Consider the following 20,696-nt stretch of genomic DNA (forward strand, 5'->3'; position numbering starts at 1 on the left):
CCTAATACACTATCCATCAATGTAAGGACCAAACAAGCTATACAGGTAATTTCTCTTCTTATTGCTTTAGAAATCTCTACAAAAGTAGATCTAGGGACAGGGGGACTAGCCACACTGCCCTGTCTTATTCCTATTTGCTCTCTCTCTTTCTCTGAAGCCCAGTGAATTTGTAAACATGAAATCAGTGGTTTCACACAAACTGGGCGTCTTACTATTGCCTTTCATTAGTTCACTCACTTTCCTATTTACTTTTCTAACTTTTAAACCCTGCCTCTTACATTTGTTTACTAGTTTCTTACAGAACCGCATGCAGACCTTCGCCAATCAGAAAACTGGAAAAATCTACATAACCCTACACATCAACCCTGAAACCTGCCCTCGCGAAACAGAAAAATCTGAAACCCTATATCAGCAAACCTCCTAAATCCTATCTTTCAACCTCTACAGGTCCCCTAACTCTAAAGCTCTCCCATATTCCTGAAAAACTAGGAGAATAAATAGCAACACCTCTTAACGCTTCTCAGTCTTTTTCCCTTCACAGTAAAAGGACAAGATCACTGGGTCTTCTTGGAGCCTACAAACGGACATGAAACATTTCTTTTAACTCAAGCTAACTGCTCTCTCCAGGTCTGCCAGGAAAAAATATCTCTAACTTTTACCATGGAAGAACTTTCACACATACACCCCTATACAACCCTCCTTATCTCTGCATTGCTAATCTCCAAATACCTGCCTCTTTCTTTATTAAGTTCCTACTGGCCGGGATGAGAGAAATCTCTAGGATTACCTACAATCGATGCTCCTACATTCCTATTCCCCAGTACCCCAAGGAGAACTTCATGAGGGAAATATCAAATAGGTAGGGATGACAGCAGGAAGAAGCCGCCCCTCAGCCCGAGAAGTTCCCTCCTGAATGTTCTCCAAACCCTCTTCCTCTTTATCACACATATTCAATCCTTCTAAAAAAACTTACACCAACAAGTTTCCTGTCTCTTAAAATCTCCACATGTCCTCTCATTCGAGAGGAACCAGACCAGCATGTCTCGTGAGGCTCATCCAGGAGACCATGCATCACCATGTCACTCTGTCCACTCGGCACTCGCAGCAAGCAACTGACAACTATTAACCCGCAAAATTTTTTACTTCCTGTAAAGCCAGTATCCAGGGTCAGGGCCACCATCAAAGCAGCCCGGCCCATGCAGGTTCGCATTGGATTCGGACAGTCGGTAAAGAAACAGCGGAGCCAAAAACTGATGGGCCATAGTCTTTAATTCTAGCTTGCACCCGGCGGGCAAGTAAAAATACACACTGGGCTCCAAAACCCAGTCACATTCAGTGCTCACAAAGCGACTGACTTAATTCGAGTTTCCTAGAATCAAAGGTTTCTAGCTCACCAGACTTATTCACCTCTGTTCCTCATCTCCTTCCTTATCCCAGATACAAACTCTACACAAACTGGCATCTCACTCAGCACTCCACCATCTTGGCTGCTTCTCCTGGCCTCCTCCACGTGGCCTTTCTCTGCTCTCCTCTGCTCTCTCTTCTAACCTCAGGAACCAAGAGCGCAAGGTCCCACTCCGTCCCTATTTTATAGTGTAGAAATCCAAACCCTTAATCCAATATACAAAATAGGGAAGTCTCTAATACAGTTACTTCTCTGAGGCATGATTGGATTGTACCACCCCACATCAAAATGGGTGGGAAAGGCTTAATCCCAAAACCAAGCCCAGGCTACAAGGATTCCCAACACACATTAATATCACCTGGGCAACGGCCTCTTTAACAAAGTGAGCATAATACATTCTATCTTCCCAACACTTCCTCACTCAGGTTTTCAGAAACATCGCCTGGTTCAGACCTCACAGCGTGGAAATTGACAACCTCCTTAACTGGATGAGGGACTTGGCTTGACAAGGTTCCCTTCTCGAGTTCTCTCCAGAAGAAGCAATAATTTTCCAATTTTTTCTCCTCTTTCTCCTCATCACCCCTTACCATATATTATAAAATTAATAACTGCCTTTCTTTTATATGTAACCACAGAGTTGAGAACTGATAGATACGTGAATTCCAAACTGCCCTCTTGATGTTCTGCTTATCTGTCAGACCTCACCCTTACTGGACTATTGACCCTGAGACAGAGGAATTCCAAAAAGCTGACAAGCCGCCCCAAGGAGGGGCTCTGGACATACCAGGACTTTTGATTCAACACCCACATGCTCGAAGCCCCCCAAGGAGGAGCATTCCGGACATACCAGGACTTTTGCCTCAGTATTCCCTCAGGCTCTCCCAAACACTATATAACTCGCCCCTAGTCTGTAACCGGTGCTCTTCTCCCCCGGGAGAAGTGCCCGGCAGGGTTCCTTTCTTCCTTTCAATAAAGCCTGTGACTCTGGTCTTTTGGACTCCCATGGACTCCAACATTAATATTAATATTCTGGGAGAAAAGGTCAGGCTTTCCTGTCCTTTCTTTGGAAAATGGAGGAAAAAGAATATAGAAGTCTCCTGATTTACAAGAACAACTAAGATCCTTTGGTTTTAAGTTCTCTGAAAGGATTAAGGTTATCTGAAGAACTCCCTTTCTCCTTCAATAAGAGACAAAATTAACGACATACCCCCCTACACTGATTTTAGCTCTCCCTCCCTTCCTGGAATCCTGAGATTAACGTGTACCTCTGGGCAAAGGAGGAGAAATGGATACTAAAAGGATTTGTGAATGTCTTTGATTGTATTACCTTGAAAGTTAACGTTTCTTGTAAATCCCCTAGACCAGTGTTTCTCAACCTTTTTTGTGCCATGCCCCACCTTAACCTTTCTAAAATTTTTATGTCTCCCCCTATGTAACATACATAATTTTTAACATTAAAAAATTGATTTGGAGCGGGTGAGGATTTGTTGGAAAGGCGCGTGTAATCCGCAGCCATTGGCTCACGGGCTAGGATGCTCTCGACCTCCCGGTCCCCGATCTTCTTTCAGCGGCCAGCTAACAGCCAGGGAAAGGTCAAGATGAAGTTCAATCCCTTTGTGACTTCTGACCGGAGCAAGAACCGCAAAAGGCACTTCAATGCCCCTTCCCATGTTCGCAGGAAGATTATGTCTTCTCCTCTTTCCAAAGAGCTGAGACAGAAGTACAACGTTGGGTCCATGCCCATCCGAAAGGATGATGAGGTCCAGGTTGTGCGAGGACATTACAAGGGGCAGCAAATTGGCAAAGTAGTCCAGGTCTACAGGAAGAAATACGTCATCTACATCGAACGAGTGCAGCGGGAGAAAGCGAATGGCACGACCGTCCACGTGGGCATTCACCCCAGCAAGGTGGTTATCACAAGGTTAAAGCTGGACAAAGACCGCAAAAAGATCCTCGAACGCAAAGCCAAATCTCGCCAAGTAGGAAAGGAAAAGGGCAAATACAAGGAAGAAACCATTGAGAAGATGCAGGAATAGTCATCTTACGTACACCTTTCAATAAAAATGTTCAGTGGAAAAAAAAAAAAATTAAAAATTGATTTGTTCACTTAATAAACATAAATGATAGGTTCCAGGAAGAAATCACTATGAAATTGTTAACAAAACACAGTAAGTAAAATTTCAAAACATATAATGAAAAACAGAAATTTAAATTCCAAATAATTTTAATACAGATTTTTCTATATTAATTTATTATTTTAATTTAGTGTGATCCTTTCACTTGATGCTTGCTGCACAGAGATTTTATATTAGGTTCCAATTTGGTTAGCTTTAGTCTCAAGTCTCCACGTTGTGTTATATCCAGCCGATTTCTTTTTTTTTTTTTTTTTTTTTAAATTTTTTTTTATTTATTCATTTTTAGAGAGGAGAAAGAGAGAGAGAGAGGAGAGAGAGACAGTGAGAGAGAAGGGGGAGGAGCTGGAAGCATCAACTCCCATATGTGCCTTGACCAGGCAAGCCCAGGGTTTCGAACAGGCGACCTCAGCATTTCCAGGTCGACGCTTTATCCACTGCGCCACCACAGGTCAGGCCGATTTCTTTTTTTTTACCAGTTGTTGACCGAGGGCGCACCACGAAGACTCTAGACCCAAGTGTGTGGGTAAAACAGAAGAAAAAGTTTATTACACTCACGAGCGGGCTCAAGGCAAAAAGGTGGCCAAGAGCACTCTCAGTCTTTTTGCAAGGGCTTTTATACTTTGGTAGGCAAGCAAGCAACCGTTTACAGAAGCTGAGTTGGCAGTTAGTCGTTAACCCTTATCCTATCTCTATCTTTATCAGGAACACATACCTATTCGCGTAAGCAGGTTGGGGTCCAGCTGCCTCCTGTGAACTAGCTCTAAGCAAATTTCTAAGTAGTTTATGGTAGGGAGCGGTCAATTCCTGCTTTCTTTAATTTTAGTCAAAAGGTCAAGCAGAATTTTTCCACTCACGGTTACATTTCCTCCTCTTTCTCTTGCATATCTCTAAACCTAGAGATCTGAGTCCTGGTTAATAGCAGACTCTAGCAAGGCCATTTGTCTGGGTCCTTCAACTAGGGCAGCGGTTCCTGTTCCTACTCCTGCCAATACCCCGGCTCCCAGCAGTACTGCTAGGGTGAGTGTGACAGGCTCTCTTTTATGTCTGGTCCGCCCCTCAGCCGTCTCTTCAAAGTCCTCATCCCCATGATATATAAGGCGGGGGGAAACCCTAACCATTACACAAAAATCTTGAGAGTTGTTAAATGCCTGAGTGGACACACAGGGAGTTAGACCTGTTCTGCATGCCCACCGAGTTCCTTTTTCAGGGATTAAATAGGAACTGTTAGGGGAAATTGAAATAGTCTGCAGGCATCGGGCCTTGTCTGAGGCAGACGGGGTTCCTAGACATATTACAAGGAAGGGGTCTAGCAGGGTCCGTGGTCGGATGTCCCAAGTCTCCAGCCCTGCCACAAGCTGACAGAGGTCTGGATACAGGGACAGCCACCAAGTCCAGGGGGGGATGGTCATTGAAAGTCACTTCCCATACTATGTCACTGGTCCCCGATATCACCTGCCATGTCTGCCAGGTCGGTTGGTGGGGATTTGTTGCGGCGGCGGACACACAGCTTGAGGGGATTATCTGTTTTCTCCACTGTCCACTGGTCATCAGGAGTAGGAGCAGGCTTGAGGTGTGAAGTATGGATCCAAGCAGCGATGCCATCGACCTTTACAGCGGTGGGTGTGATGAGGAGGACCTGGTAGGGTCCCTTCCAGCGGGGTTCGAGGGTCCGGTGTTGGTGTCTCTGGACATAGACAAAGTCCCCAACCTGGTAGCGATGCGGGGTCCCGTCTCCTGCTGGCTGGTAAAGGTCAGACAACTGCTTCCATAGGCAATGTTGCACTCTGGCCAGGGCCTGTAACCTAACAGACAAAGGGGTATTCGGGATATTTATGTCAGAGGGGGATAAATCCCGAATAGGCAGAGGGGTTCCAAAAAGTATTTCAAAGGGAGTTAGGTTAGTTTTAGCGGAAGGGGTATTTCGAGCCCGGAAAAGAGCGTATGGTAGGAGCATTACCCAATCTCTATGGCCAGTCTCTATGACTAATTTAGTTAAGGTCTCTTTAATTGTTCTATTCATTCTCTCTACCTGTCCTGAACTTTGGGGTCTATAAGCACAATGTAGTTTCCAATCAATCCCCAATATTTTGGCTACCCCCTGGCTTACCTGGGCCACAAACGCCGGTCCGTTATCAGACCCTATTACCTTTGGAAGGCCAAATATAGGAAAGATTTCTTCCATAATCTTCTTAATTACCACTGCCGCCATCTCATGTTTGGTAGGGAAGGCTTCTACCCATCCTGAAAAGGTGTCTACAAAAACTAAGAGATACCTTAGTCCATACTTGGTAGGTTTTACCTCAGTGAAGTCTACTTCCCAATATTGGCCTGGTCTGGTGCCTCGGAGACGGGTTCCTCTGGTTCCTTTGGCTGGGTAGGCATTTACCATCTGGCAGGCCTTACAAGCTTTGACTACTTCCTTTGCCATTTGCCTCTTCTCGGGGGTGGTCAATGTTTTATCATCCTGAAGCAGTTGTACCAGTTTGTCAGTCCCAAGGTGGGTGAGATGGTGGGCCATCGTCTCAGAGAGAGTAGCCCAGGAAGGTGACTTCGGGTTGGCAGATCTGGGCCTTTTTGGCGGATGCCCAGTATCCCAGTTTGGCCAGTTTGACAAGCAGTTTCTCAGTTCCCTGTTTGCACTGCTCTATGGTGGCGGCTGCAAGTAACAGATCATCAACATACTGCAACAGAGTTACCTCAGGGGTGGAGGCTCGGTAGGCACTCAAGTCCTGGTGCAGCGCTTCATCAAAGATGGTGGGAGAGTTCTTGAAGCCCTGGGGTAGCCGCGTCCAGGTGAGCTGTCCGCTGAGTTCGTTCTCAGGGTCAGTCCATTCAAAAGCAAACAGGGGTTGGCTGTCCTCATGCAGGCTCAAGCAGAAGAAGGCATCTTTCAGGTCCAGTACTGTATACCACTTCCTGTCAGGACTGAGGGTACTGAGGAGGTTGTAAGGGTTCAGGACCGTTGGATGTATGTCCATTACCCGACTGTTAACCTCTCTCAAATCCTGGACTGGTCTATAGTCCCCTGTCCCTGGTTTCTTCACTGGTAGCAGGGGGGTGTTCCACCCTGATTGACAAGGCCTCAGGATCCCTTGTCCTAGCAGCCTCTGGATGTGAGGTCTAATGCCTTCCCGGGCCTCTTTACTCATGTAGTATTGTTTGACCCTTATGGGGGTGGCGGAGGGCTTTAAGTATACTACCACTGGAGGCCTTTGTACTGCCAATCCTGGCCCTACTGTTTCTGCCCAGGCCTCTGGGAAGCTCTGAAGCCACCTGTATTCTGTTGAATGGGGTCCGGGGGCAGGGGTCTCATACAGTTTATACTCATCTTCAGCAGACAAGGTCAGCATGGTCACAACAGGCTGACTGACAAGAGGGTTACTGAATCTTACTTCTGATCCCTGAGGTTTGAAATCAATACTCGCCCCCAACTTGGTAAGCAAATCCCTCCCCAGCAGCGGGGCAGGGCATTCTGGTATGACCAGAAAGGAGTGCTGTACTTTTCCCCTCCCCAGGTCCATTGTCCTTTTAGTTGTCCATGACATCCATTTGCTGGCATCCATTTGCCCCCTGGACCAAGGATTTTTTGTTTGAGAGGGGACCCAGCGGGCTCTGCAAGGCAGAGTAAACCGCTCCTGTATCCACCTCAAAGTCGATTGGTGTCCCCTCCACATTGAATGTTACCCTGAGTTCGGGGAGGGGGTCCGAACCCCAATGCCCCTAACCTTCCAGGGCAAGGAGGTCTGCGGTCTTCTTCTTTTTCTTGGGACAATCTCTAGCCCAATGTCCTTCCTCTTTACAGTAAGCACATTGATTGGATCCCAGCTTCTGGCGCGGGCCCAGGGTGCTATTCTTTCCTTTCCTATCCTGCTTCCCTACTACGGTAGCCAAAATCTTCGTTAACTCTTTATTTCTCCGTTTATCTCACTTACATTCCTGATCCTCACGTTCTTTTTCTAATCTTTGCTCCTTTTCCTCTGCTGTCTCTCTTTTATAGTATACCTTATAAGCTTCCTTGACTAAATCTCTCAGAGCCATGTCCTGTAACCCATCCATCCTCTGGAGTTTCCTCCGAATATCAGTAGCTGACTGTCCTATAAAAGCCATAGCCAGTGCCCCTCTCTGTTCTTCAGACTCAGGGTCGAAAGAGGTGTACCTCCTATAGGCTTCTATTAGTCTCTCTAGGAATCTGGATGGGGATTCCTCTGGCCCTTGAATTACTTCTCTTACCTTAGCCAAATTAGTGGGGCATCTCGCCGCTGCTCGGAGACCCATCATCAGAGTCTGGCGATAGAGTAAGAGTCGCTGCCTACCTTCAGGTGTATTAGGGTCCCAGTTAGGCCGCCTCAGGGGAAAAGCCTCATCTATAAGGTTGGGAAGTTGAGTAGGACGACCATCAGGTCCAGGAACCAATTTCCTGGCCTCGAGGAGAATTCAGTCTCTTTCTTCGGAGGTGAAGAGGATACCTAAAAGCTGCTGGCAGTCATCCCAAGTGGGCTGATGGGAAAACATAAGAGACTCGAGAAGGTCAGTAAGTTTGACAGGGTCCTCTGAAAAAGGCGGATTATTGTTTTTCCAATTGTATAGATCTGAGGAGGAGAAGGGCCAATACTGAAGCGCCGGCATGTTCCCCCCTTGGCCGTCAGGGACAGGGGGTCCGAAAGGTCGAAGGGGCAGGGTGACGGCCACGTCATCTGGGGCTTGTGCTCTCCGGCTCTGGGTACCTTGGGCTGGACCCTCCACTGATGGTCCCCATTTGTCCTGATGTGGGGCCCCAAGCTGGGGACCAGCAGCGCTGGCAGGGACATCCCTGGGATAGGGAGGCGGGAGTCCCGAATCAAAAAGAATAAGGTCAGTTTGAGATTCAGGGAGAACAGAGGAGGGAAGGGGAGGATACAGGGATGAAGCAGGCGCCGTTGGCTCCGGAGGTTTGAGTGGAAGCATAGAGCAGATGTCTGGATGAGTTAGAGCAGGTCTGGGAGGGCCCGGAGTGGTGGAGAGGATTATTGGGAGGGAGGGTGTAGGGGGAGGAAGGAAAGGTTGGATCCAAGGAGGAGGGTCGTCGGCCAGGTCTTCCCAAACCCAAATATAAGGCTGTTGATCCGGATGGCCATGAGGTCCTGGATTGAAGACAACTGCTTTAACTGCCTTTATGGTGTCCTTGTGAAAGGTTCCAGTGGTCAGGCAACCTACTCCGAAGGTGGGCCACTCGGAGGCACAGAAAGTCTGCCACTTGCGCTTCTTAACAAGAAGAGACAGATTATGGGCTCGGGCATCAACCTCAGACCAATGAGACAAAGTCAGGGACAGTGGGGTGGAAGTTTTCTGTCCCATTTCAAACCCAAAAAGACAATAACACACAAATAAGACAATAACCAGGACAATCACAAAGACGAATAGACTAAGCCGGCTGTGCCGTGAACGGCAAAATGAAACTAAAAATAAACCTAGCGGTCCGGACCAACAAGCTCAGTTGGAAACTGGCAACAAATCTACAGATTCTGTCTGAGACAGCAGATGGACTTCCAAGCGTCCTTGGTCGTCCTCACACTCCAGGGCGTCCCCCGGAGTCGTGGCCTGCGACCCCTGACACGTCTGTCGGTCGCAGCCAGGAGGGACTCACGTCCCTGCCTGACAGCCACCGCCAGTTTCACTCACCAAGCGTCAGGCGTGCGTCTCGTGGTCTGCGAGGAAGTGGGATCTCGGTGGAACCTCCAAATGTTGACCGAGGGCGCACCACGAAGACTCTAGACCCAAGTGTGTGGGTAAAACAGAAGAAAAAGTTTATTACACTCACGAGCGGGCTCAAGGCAAAAAGGTGGCCAAGAGCACTCTCAGTCTTTTTGCAAGGGCTTTTATACTTTGGTAGGCAAGCAAGCAACCGTTTACAGAAGCTGAGTTGGCAGTTAGTAGTTAACCCTTATCCTATCTCTATCTTTATCAGGAACACATACCTATTCGCGTAAGCAGGTTGGGGTCCAGCTGCCTCCTGTGAACTAGCTCTAAGCAAATTTCTAAGTAGTTTATGGTAGGGAGCGGTCAATTCCTGCTTTCTTTAATTTTAGTCAAAAGGTCAAGCAGAATTTTTCCACTCACGGTTACACAGTAAATCATTTACAGCACTAAATCCACATTCAGCTAAAAATGAAGATGGAAACGGTAGCAATAGTTTTCTTGCACATTTGGCTGAATTTGGGTATTTGATTTCTGTTTCCTCACAAAGCCATGCCATCGCTCCTTTGATATTAAATAAAGCTTTAACTGACTCATCATTTTGCAATTCTGCGAGTTCTTCTTGATACTGCATATTTGATATATCAGACAAATCCAATAACATTGGCTGCATCATCCATGTTGGGAAATCAATTTGTTTTAAATCAGAAAATCTTTCTTTTAAATCAGCCGATAGAATATTCAAATGATTGACAATAACAAATAACGGTATCAGTTACTTCACATTTTTGGAGCCAATGAAACTGTTTAAAGTTTTTGTTGTGAATATGTTTCTGACATAACTCACTATTGGTAATGAAACCAAATATCTTTGCTTTTGCATCGACAAGAGTTTTATTTGCTCCTTGAAGTTGCTTATTTAATATATTTAATTTTTCAAAGATATCGGCTAAATAACTCACAAATGCTTTACCATCTATTGTTAACAGATACTTCATTTCAGGTTTGTCGCTTAAAAAATCACTAAGAGTATCAAACAGTTCCATAAATCTTTTCAAACAGTTTCCTTTAGATAGCCATCTTACTTCAGTATGAAGTAAAAGTCTCACATGGTCTTCATTTTGTTCTTCACAAAATAGCTTGAAAAGATGCTCACATTTGGCACTAGCTTTAATAGCATTAACACACTTTATTACTGTATGTAATACTTCATTCAGAACAGGCGAGATGTTTTAGCTACCAAGTTTTCCCTATGAATAACACAATGCACAAGAATCATTTCTGGATTCGCATCTTTCATCAATTTTAAGCAGCCATTTTTCTTGCCCATCATATTGGGAGCACCATCTGCAGCACAAGATGTTATATTTTTCATCAGTATATCATTGACATCTAAGTAGTTTTTTAGCTTATTATATATATCTTTGGAGGTAGTGGTGATTTCTAATCTTTTACAGAACATTTCTTCAGCAAAATGTCCTTTATCAATATATCTTACGTAAGTTATCAATACTGCCTCACTGTCTCTCAAAGTTGATTCATCCATTTGCAAGGAGAATTTTCTTGTTTTCAGCTTTTCAATAAGTTGTTTTTCAATATCCTCACTCATTTCGTCTATTCTTCTGCTAACAGAATTGTTACTGAGTGGCATAGCTTTTACATCTTTGTCATCTTTTTCAAGAACCGTTTTAAGAAATGCTGATATTGATGGTTTTATTAAATTCTCTCCTATAGTGTGATTTTCTCCAGTTTTAGCGATGAATAAAGAAATTTGATAACTAGCCTCAAGAACATGATTATTAGTTGAAGTATGAGCAGTAAATAGAGACTTTAATGTTGTTCTTTTTTCAAAATTTTTCTTTAAAGTTTTAAAGTAACTCAAATCTGAATTAATATGAGCACTATGTTTCGCCTTCAAATGCGCCTCAAGACCACCTCCTTTCATTGATTCGTTGGTCAAGCATTGCTGGCATAAAAGACAAAAAGGAATCCACTCATCATGAACAGAGAGTATGAACCCAAATTTTAAATATTCCTCCAAATATTGACGAGTTTTTTTCTTGCTTGCACCACTCATTTTACTATGGGCTATAATAAAAATAAGATCAATTAAAAACTAATATTAAAATATGTGTTAAAATATATTCAATGTGACATAGAGTAAATGTATACTAAAAAATCATATTTATTTAAATGTATATAACACATTTACTACACTACCACTGCAAATCAAAAAGTATCTATATTTTTTCCACTTGACAAAATTTCCTGGAAAGTTATGCTTCTAAAATTAAAATTGTCGTGCATGCACTATTATAGCCCGAATAATATTTATAAAATATTATTGCTTTCTAGCCCCGATGCAAGAAGTACTTAATAAAGAGTTTAATATTGATAAAAATAAAATCAAATACTTACCAATTATATCTATACAATATATATATATTTATTAAATCAATGAGCTTGTACAACAGTTTTGACTGACACTTATTTCAAATTAACACCAACTGAATGATGTGAAACACTACAGAAGTTGCGATGGGCCAATTAGGTGAGAATAACTGCGTTGTTTAGCGAGTTTTTAAAACGTCCGGGGTTCCCCGCGGCAGACAGCACGCTCCGCGGTGAACCCAGGACGAAGTTTACTTGATGATGCCAATCACCCAGTTGATATTTTAGTCTTGTCAAATGAAATTATACTTAATAATTATTTACCGCAATTATTTAAGAATTGCATTTTTTGCCTGACCTGTGGTGGCGCAGTGGATAAAGCGTCAACCTGGAAACACTGAGGTTGCCGGTTCAAAACCCTGGCTTGCCTGGTCAAGGCACATATGGGAGTTGATGCTTCCTGCTCCTCCCCCTTCTCTCTCTCTCTCTCTCTCTCCCCACTCTTTAAAATGAATAAAAAAAAATTAAAAAAAAAAAAAGAATTGCATTTTTTGTTAAATTTGGCACCGATATCTAGCATTGCATTTAAATGGCCCGGGGCGAAAGAGTTAAAGCCGTGTCGAGTCCATTTTCAAATTGCCCCCCTTAACTATCGAATTGCCCCCCTGTGGGGCGTGGGCCCCACGTTGGGAAACACCGCCCTAGACAAATGTTATAATCTTGTTAATGATTGTGTCATGCTATCATGCCCCCCAACCTGTATATGGTCAAAGGGTATATAACCAGTCCATGAAATATACTCGGCGCACACGATTTGGGCCTGCTATGCCCTGTGTCAACCATATGTGGCCAGCATATTTAACAAATTTCTTCCTTCAATAAAACTCTTCAAAGTTCATCTGGACTGGGTGTCTCTACATGGACTCGATGAAGTGAGGTATGGTGCCTTTCAGAATCTGGGGTACGGTACTTTATAACAGTTATGGCCATAAGGCTGCTTGGAGAATGTGCACTTGGAGCAGTGGTTCTCAGCCCCAGCTGGATGTTAGAATCCTTGGGGGAGGGGGCTGCACTCCTAACATTCTCCCCAAGAACTTTAAAACCAGAAGCTTGAGGGTGAGGAAGGTTGTTAGCATTTTTTGAGGCTTCCAGGGGATTCCAATTGCAGCCAGGAGTGAGAACAACTGGTTTGAAGCAAGAAGGGTTGAATAGGTGACAGTAATGACCAGTGGCCTCAAACCAGAATATACATTATAGAGGTTTAGAGGCCAAGGGCTCCAATCTACTTAGGTTTAGATCTCGCCATGCCATGGTGCCAGTCTTCCTGGCTCTCACTGCCCTTCCCTGGGCCTTTGCTGACCACCCCTCTCTCTCAGACCTCACAAATTTGATTTCCAGATAAAACACAAGTGTAATGCCAGTAGCCGCGGCCACCATCACAGCCACCTGGCCCATGCAGGTTCACATTAGATTTGGACAGATGGTAATGAAACAATGGAGCCAAGAACTGGTGGGCCATTACCTTTAATCCTAGCTTGCACCTGTCAGGCAAGTAAAAACACACACTGGGCTCAAAAACCTACTCATTCAGTGCTCACGAAGCTACTGACTTATCCGAGTTTCCTAGAATCAAAGGTTTCTAGCTCACCAGACTTATTCGCCTCTGTTCCCCATCTCCTTCTCTCTGTACAAACTCTGCACAAACTGGCTTCTCCTTTAGCATTCTGCCATCTTGGCTGCTTCTCCTGGCTTCCTCCATGTGGCCTTTCTCTGCTCTCCTCTCTAATGCTAATCTCAGGAACTGAGAGAGCAAGCTCCCAGTCTGCCCCATTTTATAGTGTAGAAATCAAAACTTTAATCCAATATACAAACAAGAAAGTCTCTGATACAAAGTCACTTATCTGAGGAATAATGAGATTCCTCACGAGAGTGTACCATCCCACATCATACAATCAGTCAAGGATGTGGGGAAAAGCTTAGTCTTAAAACTAAGCCTCAGGCCTGACCAGGTGGTGACGCAGTGGATGGAGCATCAGACTGGGATGCTGAGGGCCCCGGTTCGAGACCCCGGGGTCACCGGTTTGAGCGCAGGCTCATCTGGTTTGAGCAGGGCTCACCAGCTTGGACCCAGGGTCGCCGGCTCGAGTGGGTGGGGGGTTGCTCGGTCTGCTGAGGGCCCGCAGTCAGGGCACATGTGGGAGAGCGATCGATGAACAACTAAGGTGTTGCAATGAGGGACTGATGATTGATGCTTCTCATCTCTCTCTGTTCCTGTCTGTCTGTCCCAATCTCTGACTCTGTCTCTGTGAGAAAAAAATAAAATAAAATAAAATAAAAATAAAAATAAGCCTCTGGTTATAACGACCCGGCCTGTTTACAGCCTGTCCCCCACACACAATGCAAACTATAAGCGAGCAAAGATATATATCAATTTGCAAACTTATTTGACCAACAACAGGACACTCTGTGAAATCAGAATTTTGAAAAAAAAAAAAAATCAGAATTTTGGATAAACAATATTTTAGTGTATGCCCCAAATGTTGCACAAGACATACTTAACAATTACTTGTTGCCTGTCTGAAATTCAAGTTTTGCCAGGCAGTCTGCATTTTTATTTGCTAAATCTAGGAACCTTACTCATAATGTACATCTCCTGAGACCAATGTGTTGGTCAGATGGATTTTTTTTTAATTTTTTAATTTATTCATTTTAGAGAGGAGAGGAAGAGACAGAGAGAGAGAGAGAGGAGAGACAGAGAGAGATGAGGGGAGGAGCTGGAAGCATCAACTCCCCATATGTGCCTTGACTAGGCAAGCCCAGGGTTTCGAACCGGCAACCTCAGCATTTCCAAGTGGATGCTTTATCCACTGCGCCACCACAGGTCAGGCCAGATGGATTTGATTACAGCTCCTGTGGGGAGGACACCCTGGTGTCTAAGGTGGTTGGGTGTTTTGAAATACCTCAGCAGATTGTCACTCACCAAGACTAGAATAGTACTAGAGACAAATGCTGTTACTCCTGATGCCAATGTTTTGATGTTTCCCTTAGTTTTTTTTGTTTTGTTTTTTTGTTTCCCTTAGTTTTAATGAAGAAGATATACTTATCTCTGTGCCCATAATCTTCTCTCGATGGTGGATGTTCTTCCAGCTGACCAGAAGAGGCCCCATGGTCACCCTCCACTCACCTATGCTGCCACTGCACTTTTGCCATGTTTATACTGTCTTGTTCTCTGGGATTCCCTGTGTGTAGAGAGGTATTTTCTAGAGAAAATAGGACCAGCCTCCATTGCCTGGTAGTGGTGTTGGGCCCCTAGGGGGTGCAAGGGAGCCAAAGAGTCTAAGACAGAGGCCTTTTCTGGGATCTTGAGGTTGGAGGTGTGTTGAGCAGATAAAATATATTATGCTCACTTTGTTAAAGATGGCACTGCCTGACCAGGTGGTGGCGCAGTGGATAGAGCATCGGACTGGGATGCGGAAGGACCCAGGTTCGAGACCCCGAGGTCGTCAGCTTGAGCGCGGGCTCATCTGGCTTGAGCAAAGAGCTCACCAGCTTGGACCCAAGGTCGCTGGCTCCAGCAGGGGGTTACTCGGTCTGCTGAAGGCCCACGGTCAAGGCACATGTGAGAAAGCAATCAATGAACAACTAAGAAGTCGCAACGCGCACAACGAGAAACTGATGATTGATGCTTCTCATCTCTCTCCGTTCCTGTCTGTCTGTCCCTGTCTATCTCTGCCTCTGTAAAAAAAAAAAAAAAAAAAAAAAATGGCACTGACCACGTGGAAGCCCATTGCCCAGGTGACTGCTTGGGATGGGTGTGATTATATTAATATGTGTTGGGAGAGGGCTTTTGTGCCAAAAGGTTTTAAAAGGAAGAGAGATCCCATTGTTCTGGGAGAAGAGGGAATACTTTATAGGAGGAGACCATGCTGTAGGAGAGCAGAGAGAGGCCACGTGGAGGAGGCCAGGAGAAGCAGCCAAGATGGTGGAGTGCTGAGGGAGAAGCCAGTTTGTGCAGTTTGTGCAGAGAGAAGGAGATGGGGAACAGAGGTGAATAAGGCTAGTGAATTAGAAACCTTTGATTCTAGGAAACTCAGATAAGTCAGTAGCTTTGTGAGCACTGAATGAGTGGGTTTTAGAGCCCAGTGTGTGTTTTTACTTGCCCGAGTGCAAGCTAAGATTAAAGGTAATGGCCCACCAGTTCTTGGTTCCATTGTTTCATTACCGACTGTCCGAATCAAATGCGAACAGCCTGGCCTGTGGTGGTTCAGTGGATGAAGCACTGACCTGGAGTGCTGAGGTTGCCGGTTCAAAACTCTGGCTTCCCTGCTCAGGGCACATATGGGAGTTGATGCTTCCTGCCCCACTCCCTTCTCTCTCTCTTCTCTAGGATAAATAATAAAATCCTACAAAAAAAAAAAAAAATGCGAACCTGCATGGGCCAGGCGGCTTTGATGGTGGCCGTGGCTACTGGCTTTACAAGGTGCCAGCCTAGGTCTTGGACATGTTCTTCCTGGTGGGCTTGAAGGCCAAGCGTGATGAGGTTTTCTAGTCAATTCTGAGAGGTCTGTTGTGGGTTGGAGCTGCTTGGTGGCAGTCAGAGGGGGTCCTGCTGGGCCTCAGACAGCAAAGGGATACTGGGAGAAAGGGATGAATTTGGGGGCATCTGAGCTGGTTCAGGTTCATTACAGTGTCAGTACCACATGGGCCCAGCAGTACCAGGCAGGGTGGGCACCATGGTCCCTCTCAGATTACAGATGAGACAACAGGATGTCCTGAGATGGGTGGGCTGGGGGTCAGCATTGCTGTTCAGGTGTAGAAGGTAGGCCCTGATGGAGCATGGGGTGTATATGGCAGAGGACAGGAGTGGGTACTGGTAGGGGAAGAGCTAAGGTTGAGGGAGGGGTGTGAGATGAAGGGGTGAAAAGGATGCCAGGGCAGTCTTCAGGACTGAGAGGGGTGTCTGTGGTGAGGAGGGGATCGAAGAGTAGGGGGCAGCTTGTTGGGGTCCAGAGCTTGTCAGCTCACTTGGTGCTGACAAGATCGAAGGAGGGGAGGCGGCGCTGGGAATGGGGTAGAGCCAAGGTCACTTGTAGTCAAGGAACTTTGGGGTGGACATGTTAGATTAGAGCAATCTCCCTAATATTTAAGTAGACAATAGACCATACAGACACAAAAGTGCACAGGTATCCAGCCTGATGAGTCTTTGCCATCCCCCAAGCAGCCAGCATTCAGTTTATCTAGCACCCCAAAGCTCCCCTTGGGCAGCTGTTCTCTTGATTGTAATACACGAAACAGAACAGAAACCATGGGGTTACGCGGTACCTACCACTCGTGTTCTGGCTTCTTTCACTCACTGGGGCATTGGTGAGCATCGTCCATGGTGCTGTGTGTGGTATCGGTTTGTTCGCTCTCACTGCTGGGTGATTTTCTGTTTTGTGCATATCCCACAGTCCCTCCTATGATTGATGGTTGTTTAGGGTTGGATTCCAGTTTGAGAGTATTCTTGCTCCTCCAATGTTCGGTGGGTACGTGGAGTGGGATTGTGGGTCTGAGAGAGAGAGAGAGAGAGAGAGAGAGAGAGAGAGAGAGAGAGAGAGTGTGTCTAGCTTTAGTAGGTGCCGCCCAAGTCTTCCAGAGTGTTGGCCGCACCACGTCAGGGTTATTTTAGTCCCTCAGGAAGATGGCAGGCATGGAAGGCAAGGCATGGTATTGGGGATGGCAGGAGGGCATAAATCTCAAAGGGCCTTTTGCTTGTTTGAGTTGTTCTTTGTGACAGCTGGAGAGTGATGATGGGAGATATGATGGAGAGGGGAAGCGTGAGCATTGACCCATACTCCTGGATTTGGGGATCTTTCCACAGAGTGCAACCAAAAGAGTCACACTTACGGAATCAGATTTTGGTTACATACATAATGATGGAGGGGGTGGTTTACAAGGGTAGGACAGAAAGGTTTGGTCCAGTGATCAAACCCTTTCAGTGGCTTTGCCACTGTCTACACAGCAAACAAGCCCCTTCCTCTTCAGGCTCACCAGTAATACCTACCTGTACATCCTGGTATCAGACTTGGAATTTCCTCCCTTTGCTTTGGTAGACTTCTGACTTGAGGACATGTCTGATGACCAAAAGAACCATGAAGATGTCAACTGGCCATTTGGGAAATCACTGGGCCCAGTGGCTCAGGTGGGAACAGCGTGTAATGGGGAAGCAGATGTGGGCTTGCTGTTCCCGTTTCACTGAGGTTATTTAACTTGAGTCCATTTTCTTCTCTATAAAATGGGGTTAATACTCACTGGGCCAGTCTGTCATGCAGATTAAAGGAGACTTTTTGCTGGGGCTTAGCACCAAGCAAGAATTTACTTGGTAACACTCTTTGGTGGCCAGAGCTGGAGGGACCCTCAGGAGGGGCTTGCCCAGGCCTCCAGGGGACAGAGGGTGAATACCTGTTCCTGTTGCACCACAGAAGGGATTAGTCCCTTCCCCAAACTGTGGGGCCTCTGTCTGCCACTGTAATCCCCTCCTAGTCCATCAGCCATGCTGACATTTGATCCTGGCCCATGGGGAAGGAGCCCTGCTGGCTTAACCCTGCCTGGTATAATTTGGAGGCGGGGCTAGGGGGGGGATTAGAACTCTGAGAAAGTCACATGAGGCTAGGCTATACCTGCTACTACAGCAGTGCACCTAGTGTCTCAGATTTTCCTGGTTCCTGCACCTGTGGGGCGTGCCCAGGGTGAATGGCTCTTTCGTGTGAACGGGGGGGCCCACATCATGGTAAGTGGGACTCCTACCCCTGGCTCCCAGCTTTGAGGAACAAGAGTACCTTGCTTGGGGCATGGGGAGAAAAAGAAGGGCGAATTTGAAAGCCATGGGCTTTTTAAGGGGGGTTGGCTTCCTCTAAGAACCGTATGTCTACGTATCAGGGGAGAAACAAAAAGTGTCAAAGGCCTCGGCCAGTGAGCAAGGGCAAAGCAGGGGATATCTGGTATGCTAGCCTCATGGCAAGACACACCATCACTCTGCCTGTCCCTCTTGGAGAAAAGGACAAGACCTCTGCCCCGCACTGCTCTCCAACAGGTGCTGGGCACCCTCCTCTGCTGCAGAGGCCAAGTCCTGAGCCTGGGTGCCTAATGGTAACACCAACGGCAAGGTTGTCCATGCAGAGCATTTACTACCCAACACCTGTGGCCCCCCTGCACCTGCCACCTGGGATGCCAGAGTCCCCAAGCTGCCAGCGGCGCCACACACTCCCTGCCAGTGAGTTTCGCTGCCTTACCCCTCAGGACGCCACTGGTGTGTTTGAGATTGAGCGTGAAGGTGAGCCACCCACACAGGACCCGGTCCTGCAGTGCTGCAGCTGCCCTGCGGGGAGAAGCACCTTGCATCTCCTGTCCTTGTCGCTGGGACCTTAGAATATCAGACTGTTTCTGTGTGTGTTTAGCCTTGAATCCCCTGCTTTCCTGTAGGGGGGCTGGGGGATGGGAATGCGGTGTGGTTACCACTGAGCAACCACCTCTGCCTCCTGCTGCAGCCTTCATCTCCGTCTCGGGCATGTGCCCCCTTTATCTTAACGAGATCCAGCACTTCCTGACCCTGTGTCCAGAGCTATCCCTGGGCTGGTTCCAGGAGGGCCGCCTCGTGGCTTTCATCATTGGCTCGCTTTGGGACAAGGCAAGACTAACTCAGGTGAGGGCACAGCTAGGCTGTAATGGACAGCTCCCAGAAGGTCTCTGCAAAACAGCCCCCCACCCCTGGCCCTGGCTCCTTATACAGCCAGCCGGACGAGGGGAGGGGCCCAGAATGGGTTTCTTCCTCCAAACCAGACATGATCCCAGGCCACAGGTTCTCTTCTGGAGCAAGAGGTCTTGGCTTTTTGGGGTCAAAAGCCCTCATGAAGGCTTTGCCATGAGGTTGGGGTATCAACCCAATTTGGGGCCCTCCTTGGGGGGAGGGAGCCCTGACTGGAGGCATTCAGGAGGCACCTACTCATGTGCGGGGGTGGGGGTGATGTGGGAGACAGGTGTCCGCAGGGGTGACTTGGACTCATGCCTCTCACTTGCCCTCAGGAGTCACTAGTGCTGCACAGGCCCGGGGGCCACATGGTTCACCTGCACGTGCTAGCTGTGCACCGCACCTTCCGGCAGCAGGGCAAGGGCTCTGTCCTGCTGTGGCGGTACCTGGACCACCTGGGTGGCCGGCTGGATGTGCACCAGGCCGTGCTCATGTGTGAGGATGCTCTGGTGCCTTTCTACGAGAAGTTTGGCTTCTACCCTGTGGGCCCATGTGCGGTCACTGTGGGCTCACTGGCCTTCACGGAGCTCCATTGCTCCCTGCAGCACCACACCTCCATGAGGAGGTGCAGCTGCTGAGCTGGCTGCCCGAGGCCGGGCGGGAGACCTGGAAAGACAGGCTGTGGGCTCCTCTCCAGCCCAGCCTCTCCCAGCTGGCTTCCCCCAGTTTGGCTGGGCTGGGCCTGAAAGGAGGCTATGAGTCCCAAGCAGGGTGGAGGGGTGAAATAAACAGAACAGGGTCAGTTCTCCCAGTTGATGAGTCCTGCAGTCTGTCCTCATGAGACCCTTCAAATCTCCTGTACTCCAAACTGTGCCTGAGACGGGGGTGGCAACTGGGAGAGTGGGAGGTGTCCTGCAGCCTGCCTCAGATCCCTTCGTGTTACAGGAACCAATGGGTGGCTCCCCAGGGAGGCATGAAGGCTCAGTACCAGGGCCCTGCTCTTGTCTTCCCAGGCCCAAGGATATCCCTTCTTCAATCTCAGCCCTGAGATGAACTGGGCGGGGAGAGTAGCTGGGAGCAGAAAAGTGCAGGCTGCCTCTCCTTCCAGCTAGCCCAGGTCCTCTACCCACAGTAATAAAGTAGCTGTGCCCATCACATCCTGGGTGGCTCTGGTGCATGGGGCAAAGGGTTGGGTAAGGCACAGGTACAGTGAATGGAGTTGTCCATTGTGGCCCGCCCCCTGGCCCTGCCGACCCTCTCATGGCCCTTACAAGCAGGTGGGGCTAGAGCAGGGGTCGGGAACCTTTTTGGCTGAGAGAGCCATGAACGCCACATATTTTAAAATGTAATTCCATTGACAGCCATA

General features: G+C 47.2%; 2 protein-coding genes and 1 long non-coding RNA gene across 4 annotated transcripts; 2 read left to right on the forward strand and 1 right to left on the reverse strand.

Annotated features, from left to right (window-relative positions):
* The first annotated feature begins 2,968 nt into the window (after positions 1-2,968).
* On the forward strand, positions 2,969-3,499 carry LOC136308001 (large ribosomal subunit protein uL24-like). The gene has a single exon (XM_066235090.1). It carries the CDS (start codon positions 3,004-3,006, stop codon positions 3,439-3,441), a length of 438 nt encoding a protein of 145 aa, XP_066091187.1. The 5' UTR covers positions 2,969-3,003; the 3' UTR covers positions 3,442-3,499.
* Positions 3,500-4,870: 1,371 nt separating this feature from the next.
* LOC136309022 (uncharacterized) lies at positions 4,871-9,630 on the reverse strand. Its single transcript, XR_010726214.1, has 3 exons — positions 9,495-9,630; positions 9,199-9,287; positions 4,871-5,342 (listed from the first exon to the last, which is right to left on the reverse strand). It is a non-coding gene; the product is annotated as an uncharacterized lncRNA (long non-coding RNA).
* An 8,646-nt stretch (positions 9,631-18,276) lies between these two features.
* On the forward strand, positions 18,277-20,485 carry AANAT (aralkylamine N-acetyltransferase). Of its 2 annotated transcripts, none has more exons than XM_066235673.1 (4): positions 18,277-18,373; positions 18,677-18,916; positions 19,131-19,285; positions 19,666-20,485. In XM_066235673.1, exons 1-4 carry the CDS (start codon positions 18,337-18,339, stop codon positions 19,966-19,968), a joined length of 735 nt encoding a protein of 244 aa, XP_066091770.1. In that variant the 5' UTR covers positions 18,277-18,336; the 3' UTR covers positions 19,969-20,485. The 2 variants fall into 2 exon arrangements, with proteins under 2 accessions (XP_066091770.1, XP_066091771.1); XM_066235674.1 differs by having other exon boundaries at positions 18,677-18,856.
* Positions 20,486-20,696: the final 211 nt, after the last annotated feature.

The sequence above is a fragment of the Saccopteryx bilineata genome, chromosome 6 (genome assembly GCF_036850765.1).
Source record: "Saccopteryx bilineata isolate mSacBil1 chromosome 6, mSacBil1_pri_phased_curated, whole genome shotgun sequence".
NCBI classification, from domain to species: domain Eukaryota; kingdom Metazoa; phylum Chordata; class Mammalia; order Chiroptera; family Emballonuridae; genus Saccopteryx; species Saccopteryx bilineata.

Coding starts and splice junctions, on each gene's coding strand:
- LOC136308001 (XM_066235090.1), top strand. CDS start 3,004: ATGAAGTTCAATCCCTTTGTGACTTCTGACCGGAGCAAGAACCGCAAA.
- AANAT (XM_066235673.1), top strand. CDS start 18,337: ATGGCTCTTTCGTGTGAACGGGGGGGCCCACATCATG. Junction 18,374..18,676: donor ACGGGGGGGCCCACATCATG/GTAAGTGGGACT, acceptor GCTCTCCAACAG/GTGCTGGGCACCCTCCTCTG. Junction 18,917..19,130: donor GTTTGAGATTGAGCGTGAAG/GTGAGCCACCCA, acceptor CTCCTGCTGCAG/CCTTCATCTCCGTCTCGGGC.